Raw genomic sequence first — 11,091 nt, 5'->3', positions numbered from 1 at the left:
GCCCCAACTCCATGTCCTAAAGCATTCTGTCATAAATAAAATGGAGCTGTCTTTCAGGAATATGTTTCAGAAGTCTGTTGTCAGAGTTCAGTTCACAGGCACCGACTCAGGGCCTGGTGGGGTCGTTTGAAATTCTGGCCCAGATTAATTCTAAAGAGCTGCAGTTGAGGGAGGAACTGATTCCAAAGGCTCAAACTATAGAGTAATTGATGTTACTGGAAACCAAAGGCCATGTGTGATCCCAGCTGGAGTGTGGTCACATTTTTTCTTATAAATCTAGAACATCCTGGGGGCAAATGGCTGTTGTTTGTGTTAAGAAAGGAGAGCAAGGTATTATGTTGGTTGTCGGAGTTGAGTCCTGTTGGGCCTCAGGCAGGACAAGTGGAGGTATCAGAGTGGGATGGCCTTAGAGAGTGAGCTGAGTCCAGACATGGCTAGAGCTGCTTCCTGAATACTCCTCTTCAAACAGGAGGAGGAAGGCATCTTGTATGTAGATCCACAGCAACAGGCGTTCAGTTAACATCCATGCGTTCCACTGAACCCTTCAGAACCCTGGCCATTCAGAGGCTAGCAACATAGTAACAGGGGAATCTGCTTGAGCAGCCAGAGGCCAGCAACATAGTAATGGGGGCGGGCAGCGGGGGTGGGGTGGGGTGGGGGGTGGGGGTGGTCCTGCTTGAGCTCATCCGGTGCTTGGAGTCTAGAAAAGAAAAAGAGAATAAAAGCATGTTCTTTGCCTGTTCTCCTGAAGAACAGACCCAATGCGGGCAGAGGGAGGGAGGAAGGGAGGGACGGAGGAAGGAGAAAGGGAATTTCTCGGATTCACTTACACCATCCGGATAGAGTAGTCCAACAGTGGCCATCTGGAGAGGCAGAGAACCAACCTTCTCAGCCGGAGAAGCACAACGCCTCACGTTCCATCAAGCTCCAGGCCTGAAAACTCCCTAAAACATCACTGGTGATGGATCCATGTTGAAAGGCCAAAGACGCTGAAGTCTGCTGTTCAAACATGAGGGCAGCAGCCACAGCTGTCCTCACTCAGAAGAAATGCTCACATATGCATGCACACGCTGTCTTCCTCCTCCTTCATCTTCCTCCCACGGGGCAACCAGAGGATTGTGTCACCCACATGCAGTGAGGGCCTTTCCCCTTCCAGTCACTAATCCTGCATAGTGATCCTCTCTAGAGGCAGAAACGTGGTCCTCTCGGCTCATGAGTCTCTTATGTCAGTGCAGTTAACAACCAAGACCAACCATCACACCTCCTCAGGAAAAGTCAATTCCAGACGGCAATGGGGTGACTTTCTCCGCTAACAGAAGATGACTATACTGCATTCAGAAAAGCAAACCAGCCCTGTGTAGCAGAGGGATTCTGCCTGATGTTACTCAGCCTCCAGAGTCCAGGCCCCCACAGTCCACTCACATACTGAGACGTCACAACAAGAGTCTGGCGTCCCTGGAGCTGAGTGTTTGGATTTCCTCCAGAGAGAATGTGTTCCCTCGAAGCCTGCAGGGATGATAGGAAGTGGGGTCTGAGTGGAGAGGGAGGTGTGAGTGAAGGCTTGCAAGGAAAGTAGCCATCTTAAAAACCTATGCCTGGCGGGGGGTGGGGGATGGGAGCTAATGCTCAGTTCCCCACCTCAGACTCAGCAGATAGAAGGGGGTTAGGTTTTGAGGATTCTGTTTTTTACCATCAGCCACCCAGAGTTGTTCCCAACCAGCCCAAAGAATGAGCAAGACTCCATGACTGGCCTTAGTCCATAACACTGGGCCAGGCCAGCTACAGACTCCCCAAGGCCAGCTATTGCTGTTCAGGCAATAATCACATCTGTTAGGAATGAAGTGGGTTAAGTCTGTGCCCACCCAGCTTCATCAACAGTCAGCGAGGCACATTAGAGCCCTTAGGTGTCAGCCTGAGGCTGCTCTACTCCTTGAAGATGGAAGGGGACATATCTTGGGACTATGTAATTATTTTTAAAAACCAAAACAAAATAAAACAACAGCAGTACAAAAAAACAAAAGCTGTCTTAGATGCTAGGCTACTGGACCTCACAAGCAATGGGACTGTAGTCACACAGGAAGCAGACTGTCTCCAGCTCAAGTGGTTTCAGAAGCTTTGGCTTCAATTTTACTCTCTGAGATCTGTGGTTGTATGAAACACAAGCTCAAATGGAACCTGGTCTAGGTAATAGGCCTTGTGGGTCTGCAGCCAGCTCTAAGAGTCTGCCCACCTAAGAAGGGCCACCAGTTCCTCTCCTCTGCTTAAATGTCTGACACTGGGAAAAGGGCTCCAAGCCAGGCATGGCGGTGCACACCTGTAATCCCAGCACTTGGGAGGTAGAAGCAGAAGAATTAGGAGTTTATCCTTGGCTACACAGTGAGTTTGAAGCCAGTCTGGGCCATATGAGGTTCTATCTTGAGGTGGTGGGGTAGGGGTGGGAGCAGGCAAGCAGGGGACAGAGAAAATAGGATCCCAGAGTTGACAGAAACTTTTGAGAAAATACTGAAAACCATGCTTGTCTTGTTTTGAGACAGGAGCTTGCCCAGACTCTAGCCTCCTGAGTACTAGGATCACAGGCTCGTGCCATTATACCTGATCTGAAATGCAGAACTTTCACAGTGGTAGCTTTCACTCAGGATGTGTTAAGCCAGAGCATCCTGCTCTGCTTTCTGCACGAGAACCAAGGAGCCTAGATCAGGTTGACTCTGGATGCCTTCTTCAAACACGTGAAGGACTGTCTTTGGCTTTTAATTCTATGGATGTGGCCTTACCATACTGCAGTCCCCACCTCCCCTGTGTAAGCTCCAGAATTTAGAAGTACTAAGGGTCTCACATAGATGAGAGCAACTATTGTGGCTAGAAGCTGGGGTGGAGCTCTTGTTTTAATTATCTAACCAAACCACTATACACTTTTCTTTACAAGACAGGGTTTCTCTGTGTAGCCTTGGCTGTCCTGGAACTCACTTTGTAGACCTTGAACTCAGAAATCCACCTGCCTCTGCCTCTCAAGTGCTGGGATTAAAGGTGTGTGCCACCACGCCCGGCAACTAAACCACTATTCTTACTTTGCTGCTTAGAACACCAAAGTTTCAGAATAAATACTCCTGGTTTTATACTTTCCTTTCTCTCTTCTTCTTCTTCTTCTTCTTCTTCTTCTTCTTCTTCTTCTTCTTCTTCTTCTTCTTCTTCTTTCTTCTTCTTTCTTCTTCCTCTTCCTCTCCTCCTCCTCTTCCTCCTCCTCTTCCTCCTCCTCTTCCTCTCCTCCTCCTCCTCCTCCTCCTCCTTCTTCTTCTTCTTCTTCTTCTTCTTCTTCTTCTTCTTCTTCTTCTTTCTCTCTCTCTCTCTCTNCTCTCTCTCTCTCTCTCTCTCTCTCTCTCTCTCTCTCTCTCTCTCTCTCTCTCTCTCTCTGTTTTTCAGTTCTCAGCCTGTAACCCAGGCTGATCTAGAACACACATTCCTCCTGTCTCAGCCCCACAAGCACTGGTATCAGCTATATACCACCACACCCAACTACTATTTGAAGCAGAACTGGCCCTACTTGGAGATACAGATTTCCTTCACAGCCAGAGATGTAGACCTACTGTGTGCAGAATACCAAATGTTGGTCAAAACTGATCTTCAAAATTCCACCATTCCTCCCTCCCTTCATCTCATTTCACAGATCTGAAAGCCAAGGCTTGGAAAGGCACAGAAGTCCCCCCCCCCCCAGGGCCCTTACCAAACCTCCAGAATGGCACTGTTCCTGCTGAGGGCCTGCAGGAGGGCTTCTGCACCCCGGTAGGTGATGCCATTGTTGGACAATCTGCAAGAGACATAGACAAGATGAGCTACTACAGGGCTTAATTTTCCACTGAGCCCATCCAGTTCCAGGATGCCTGCTGCTCCAGCCCTGTGAGATGACCCATGAGGGTCAATGCTTCTGTAAAGAGAGCCCTTCTTCCACTAGACACACACTGGGAAGGGAGGAAGGGCTGAGGAGCCACAGCTCATTGCCAGGCTTCTACGGGTTCAAGTCCAACTCCTACCATTTGCTGTTCAATCTTCAGCAAATTTGTCTGAATAAGGAAGGACCTGCCTCACAGAGAGTAAGACGTGAAGAAAAAATGACACAGCAAGAGCTCTTGGCCCAGCACCTCACTGACAGGAAGTAACTCATAAACAGTGATGTTCGGGGACATAAGTCAGAGACAGAGGCTGGGACAGGAGCTGATCCACAATGGAAACTTTTGTTCCTTGCCTTCTAAGAACGACTGCCCCATCTGCCTTCATCCCCAACACTGGCCTATTGCACATCTACCATTAAGGTGATGCTGAGAACACCACCAATAGGTGTCGAGCTTTTCCTGTGTGCCAGCTCCCTACCTTCTAAACGTCAGTGCATGGCCAGAATCCATGAGGAGACCAGTTACTACCCCTTTATACTTGAGGCAACTAAGGCATCTGTCCAAGGAGAGAGGCTGTCTGCCTGTGAAGCCTGGACTCCAACCAACACTTGGCAGAGAAGACACTGGAAAAAGAGTTGGGAGAACAGAGCATTCTCTCTCTCTCTCTCTCTCTCTCTCTCTCTCTCCATCCTGTTTCACCTCCCTTTAACACCTCACATGGAAGAGAGATATAAATAATATAAATGTATAGATAGTATGAGGAAATCGGTATGGGGTAATTATTACTACTCAGGATGCTGAATCGTCAGTCTGACAACAGGTGGCACAGAACACTCCCCACCTCCACCACTGCCTGGCATCCTTTCAGATCAAGTGAGGCAAAGTGTGGCAAAGAGGAAGCGCAAACCTGCCACATCCACGCCCAATCAGTGATGTCCTGAGGGTCCCCAAGTGCTCCAATGGCACTTGCTGCTTCACACATGCGTGGTATGCTTCCCAGTGTAATAGGAGCCTTCCCAGTTTGAATTCAAACACCACCTTCTTATAGAGGCCTTGTCTGAATGACAACAACCACACACACACACGCGCACACACATACACCCATGGTTCCACATCCTCCTCCCAACTAAAAATGAGCCTTTTGTTTGCCATCTGTCTCCAGCATTAGAATACAAGAGATGGGAGAATGTGAGCCCGCTCTGTCCTAGCCACCTGATCTAAGAATTGTGGTAGGAACACTTTCTATTGAATGCATACAGGAGTGTGCCAATATTTTTCCAATCAATGGCTGAACACACACATAAGCAAACACCAGCACAGAACACACCAGGAGACACTACTGGACATGGCCATCCAAATAGCCCATCTGCCTGAGCCTCAGTGGCTCTTGGGGGAAGAAGATCACCTGTAAGACATATGGCAGATACACTCATCAGCCTACCCATCCGTGCTCCAATTTACATTTCCAATTCCGGGAGTTGCTTGCTGAGACCTGCCACTCTCTGGAGCAGCGGTTCTCAACCCTCGTGATGCTGCAACCCTTTCAGACCATTCCTCATGTTGTGGTGACCTCCAACCATAAAAGTGTTTTCCTTGCTACCTCCGAACTGCAATTCTCCTGCTGTTATGAGTCTTAATGTAAACATCTGTGTTCTCTGATGGTCTTAGGCAACCCCTTGAAAGGGTTGTTAGAACCCCCAAAAGGGTTGCAACTGCCAGATTGAGAACCACTGCTCTAGATTCTTGGAACAAGCTAAGCCACGTGAGAGTAAGCTGGAGGGTCAGGAGAATTGACGGCCCCATAGACACACCTCTTGCAAAAAAAGGTGTTTACTTGAGGAGACGTATCCAGCAGCTCCACTCTTGGATTAGATATGTGTTGAGCTTGTTCTGCTAACTCCCAAAGGCTCCAGTTGCAGGAGTTCTAATCTGAGTGATAACTGACTCAAGGTCCACCTTCCACAGTTGTCAGCCCTTTCTGCCGCACCAAACCTAGTTCTTGCAGTGTTTCCCAGAGCCACCCAGATACCAGGTAAGCAATAGATACTGGTATCCTCATTGCCCAGCCCAAAACAAGCTTTCCCTACCAGACACCTCAGTGAGGTTTCCAGAGCTAGCCAGAGCCTGATCTCAGACCCTAAAATCCCTCCCCACACTGGGCATTATTGTACCATCACAGGGTACTTACTTCAAGAATTTCAAAGTTGAATTTCTCTTGAGTCCTTCTGCGAGAGAATATACCCCTTCGTCACAGATATGGTTTTCCTCTAGGCTGCCAAGAACAGAGAAGAAGTCCTTAGGGCATTGACTGTGGAGGAGGATGTCAGAATGGGTTGACCTCCTATCTTTTAAAAAGATCCCAACATGCATAAAAATAAGAGTAGACAAGACTGGTGAGGGGTCTCAGTCCCAGGACAGCTGTGCAAAGGTGGTCCATGCTTCCACTGTATAAAAATCCCCATTGTGAACAGCTATAAATACTCTTGCTGTCCTAGATTATGAATGTCTCTTTCTTTCCTAGCTCAACACGAAACTTCTTTTTGGCGTGAGAAGCTATGTACTTCGTGAAGGAGATGGTATTTCCTGCTTTCCATTGCAACCAAAATTGGCCAAGTGACACACAGCAGCCATGGGTACACAAGGAAAGCTGACAGATGGGAGCTTCCAGGAACACTTCGGAATGGGAGGTGCTCTGCCTGTCTCTTGCTCTTGTACCATGCAGAGACCGAATCCTGAAAAAATGCAAAAGTAATTGCTGCAGATGGAGCAGCTACCTTGATCATGAGATGAAGACATACACTAAGCATGATGGGACAGGAAGAGATGGAGACAGGCGAGGCCCTGGTAACCTGCTGTCGCCATCATTCCAGCTCTAAACTGCCTACCTCCAGACATTCCAGACACAAGAAAATCAACCTTTGCTGGCCTAAGCCTCACAGATGGGGGGAAAAAAAAGGCCTCCCAGCTTTCTATTATGCAGTCAAATTAACTTACACTAAAGCTGGCCTGAGTTTGCCTCCATACTTTTGAGTTCCTTGCAGCAAACTGTAACTTAATTTAGCATGCAAATGAAGAGCAATCTAACAAGAATATATTCTTGCAGCAAGTAGCTAGGTTTCAGGCAATCACAACACCCACACTTCAGCAGGGTCACAGGCTGGCAACTCATACCTCATCCAAATGAGGCAAGTGGAGAGCCATTGCCAACTAGTTATTTCCTTTTCCTGTTGGTAAATACTGCTCCCATCGTTGCTGGGTGGAGCTCCCTAAACCCCTCCTAGTTCCTAGTACCAATCTGTGGATCAGTCTTTGCGCCTATTAACTCTGCTAAATCTACTTTGTCTAAAGTTCCTTTATGCCCAGCTAGTCAATACCCATGTCCCTTTCTCCCCTATTTTAATAATAATAATTTTTAAAAACACCTTGTTCTGTTGTGGGAAGCCATACACTTAGAACAAACAAACATGGCATTTCCTACTCTCTGCTATAGCCAGGGCTGGACAAGCAAGCAATCATCCTTAGAAGCAATGCCTCCCAATGAGGTGCTTCTCTGTCAAGAAGAGATGGGAGAATTCCCGATCAGCATATAATGAATGCTGCTTCCTCAGATCCAAGGCCTCTCCAATTATGAAACAGTTCCCTCTGAGATTGAAACATTATCTGCAGGGAGACTCCTTAAGCAAGAAGGTAAACAATTCAAAAATCACTTCAGGAAGTCCCTGAAATGGACTAGATTCACTAGGCCCCTCCCTGCCACCATAAACAAAATCTGGGCCTCTGTCCCAGCAGAGTAAAGAAGACTCTCAGATATGCCCAACTACAAAGAAGGTTCTGAGACCAGAGCAGCTGCCTGGAGGAAACAGAAACCAACCCAGCTGCCTAGAACAGGTTTAGACCAACTCAGTCACTTGGAAAGGGCATGATTCAACCTATTAAACTCCCTGAAAACTGCAGTGTGCTCTAGGTTTCAAGATTTGCAAGTTGTCACCCAGGCTGGGATGGGCATTGGTGATACAGCTGTCTTTGGGTCATTTCTGCCTCTGTAAGTAACCCCTCACCCATATTCCTACAAGTAACCCCAATAAAACTCAGGGTTCACCGGTGGTGGAATCCATACTTTAGTCTGTAGTGGGCTCCCTATCTGGGGTAAGTAGACTTGTACGTTATGTCTCACCAGGAGAAGTTGTGTCACACACCATAATTGGCACCTGAACAGGGACACGACAGAACCACAGATGAGTTGGGAGGAGCAAATGCAAGGTCCTGGCTCTAGGTAGCAAGATGTGCAACTGAGGCTGTCGCTAAGAAGCTTGAGAGGGGCTGTGGTATGCACATCTAGTAGAATTATCCTTCCCTGCACAGTATGTCTTTGTACCATGACAGCGTTTGCATGGTTCTTGCTGTGTTACCCACAACTAAGGCTGTGCCCTCACAATTAGGAGTGTCTATGGGAAGAATCCCAGGATGACCGTCTTCATCTATGTGGTATGGGGTGGCATGTCTGCTTGCTGAGTGGGGTCCACCATGTGAATATGGAAGTCCCCTGAAAACAGTTAAAGGTTTAGAGGAACTTTGCAGTCTTTGAGACGAGCATACAAGGGTCAAGATGGTTGGCAAGCAGCAGCAGGGATTGCCTGGCCTCTGCTGTGTGTGGTTAGCAATGCATCAATAACTGAGATGGCTGCCAAGCAGGAGCTTGGTTGTGTAAATCAGAGACTTGTTTGTGGAAAGAAGCAATTTCAATTAAAAAAGGAGATGTGACTGGCATCCTCCATGTTGGCCTCTGATTTGACGATTTAATTAGATAAACAAGAGGTTAAGAAAACAGTAAAAGTGATAAAAGATACCCTCTAAGTCCAACCTTCAGCAAAAAAAAAAAAAAAATTGAAAAAAATCTATAATCCAACAAACAGATGGGGATGGAGGAAATTAACAACAGTCCAGTGCAAAAACTACTATGATCAGAAAACATTCAACACTTGCACTGACGTAATTAGGGAAGGTTTTAAATAATGCAAGAGTCTGTCTAAGCCTGGCTTGTGAGGCCATGGGACATGGGAATGAACAGGATCGATCGGTCTGCTGTGGAGGCAGAAACGCTGAGGAATATCATTTCCTATCCCTCCTTAGAACAAGGGCTACATAACCCGAGACATGATGAGGGAAGTCCGTCCCCAAGGAGAATGGCTTATTAAAGCCATAAGGACAATTGGTTATCAACGTCTGAAGTCCCCATAAACATCAGGAACTGGATGACCACAGAGGAGGAGCAAATATTACTGGGGTAACTAGGAATACAAGTGGCTGTGTTTGAACCCCAGTTCACTGGGTCAGATAGAACTGTGTTCACAGAGAAATTAGAGAGAAGGTTGATGCAGCAGGGACCTGACTGACAGCTGTTATGGAACTTTAACAGCTTTACGGAGCCCATTGGTCTTTATAAATAGGAAAGGCTTTGGCAGATCTCTGTGACTTAGACTAGCATGCAAGAAGCATTTGTAAGGTGGGAGAACAACCAAAAGGAGAATGAATAAATGTGCCTGTGAATATAAAGAAGCCGCAGGCATCCAGGGGACTCTTGGCAGATTTTCCCACCCCATCTTGCCTACGCTGTCCATCCTCTGTATGACTTGATAAAGCCTGTTATGTGCGATGGGGACAAAAAGGCTCACGAGGGCTTTAAGCAGGCTAAGATCCTTGTAAGACAGGCTAAATAGCTATGTGCCCCACTACTTCAAATGTCCCTTCCTGTTAGAAATCACCAAGAGTCCAAAAGGTTATAGCTGATGACAATGGCAAAAACAGCCTGACAAATAGTTCTTGTAGGGTTTGGGTGCTGGCCATAAAAAAGAAGCAAAAGCTATGTGCCCACCACCAGAACAGCAACTGCAAGAGGTGAAATCTCTAACAGTTCCACATCTGCGAATGAAAAACACTTAACCTGCTGAAGGGCTGGATTGAACATCTCCTGAGCAAGGGACTTTCTGGTGTGGCACAAAATCAAATTCTACAGAGGTGACATACATATGTGACATATGTACTTAAAACAGTGAAATGTGGTGTCTACAAGCCCTAGTGCCAGTGCCATACAGGCTGTCCTAGGACCTGGGTCCTTTAAAGCAACTGAGCATCACCCAGTAAATAAACCAGCAGCTAAGTAATTTAAATCCAAAGGGTACCCTATATAACTTAGAAAAAAGGAAGGAAGAGGGGGAAAAGGAGAGGGGAGGGGAGGGAGAGGGGAGAGGAGAAGACTCCCAGAGGCTATAATGTTATTGAATGAAAGTCCTAGTGCCAGAGATGTGCTATCTCCCTATGAGTTGTTGGCCAGGAAAACCTCTGAGGCCCCTCAATCGTTAGTGTTGGTCGTTGCCAGAAGCAGACAATACGACCCTATTGCTGAAGACACCATGTGTGCTTGCTTGACAGAACGTGGAGAAATTAAGCTGGAACTGAACTAAAAACCCCCACCCTGCTGGCTGGCTTTCATGGTGCCAAGAGGGCATTACAGGCTTGACGGTGGAGGACTGTCACCAACATTCCTGCTTGGCTAAGGATCCTGCCTGCTGAAATGCCAACATGCTAGGCAAGATGTGCCTGCTTGTGCAGTAGTGACTCGGCTGTCACGGGTAACACCAACAGCCTTCCGATTGGATTTTAGGCCCACTCCGCAAAAGGGAGTTCATGTCTGGTGCTGTACGTCAGGATGGCCGAGGAGGTCGTCATAGGTTTTCTAGGTAGATGTGATATGCATGTCCAACTGCCCTCTAAACCTGTGTGTTACACCTACACACCACTGTTGTTGTCACCCTCCACTCATATCCACTGGGGATGCTCCAAAGAACAAGTGACTGTTCTGTGGCATGGTGGCCTGTTTCTTAGCTATAGGTGGCCATATACAGTCACCTCCTCCAATGCTCAAAGACCATTGCAAAAGAGGGGCAAAAAGAAGGTAAGAGTCAAAAACAAGAGTGCTCTGCAAAATTCTTCCAAGATTAAAACATTACATCCTACAGGAAAGCTCTTTAAACAGAGAAGTAAACAACTCAAATAGCTCCAGGAAGTCCCTAAAACTGACCAGGTTTACCAACTCCTCTCCTCCATCCCCCCATTTCCCATCCAGAGTAAACAACAAAAGCTGTGAGTCCCTCTCACATAAGACAGGCTGCATAGGAGACTCACACCAGTCTAGCTGCCTGGAAGAGGC

The 11,091-nt window shown here is 47.3% G+C and overlaps 1 protein-coding gene across 1 annotated transcript in view; it reads right to left on the bottom strand.

Moving 5' to 3' along the window:
* Positions 1–853: 853 nt before the first annotated feature.
* The window catches only part of Nod2 (nucleotide binding oligomerization domain containing 2), a 39,652-nt gene continuing 29,414 nt past the window's right edge, over positions 854–11,091 (bottom strand). Inside the window, exons 10-12 of the mRNA XM_021170890.2 lie at positions 6,073–6,156; positions 3,719–3,802; positions 854–1,506 (exon numbers count right to left, since the gene is read on the bottom strand). Of these exons, the coding sequence (XP_021026549.1) occupies positions 1,434–1,506; positions 3,719–3,802; positions 6,073–6,156 (241 nt within the window). The 3' untranslated portion in view covers positions 854–1,433. The remainder of the gene's footprint in view (positions 1,507–3,718; positions 3,803–6,072; positions 6,157–11,091) is intronic.

The sequence above is a fragment of the Mus caroli genome, chromosome 8 (assembly GCF_900094665.2).
Source record: "Mus caroli chromosome 8, CAROLI_EIJ_v1.1, whole genome shotgun sequence".
NCBI lineage: Eukaryota > Metazoa > Chordata > Mammalia > Rodentia > Muridae > Mus > Mus caroli.
The sequence above is the reverse complement of the archived record's forward strand: the minus strand, read 5'-3'. Positions and strand labels throughout refer to the sequence as shown.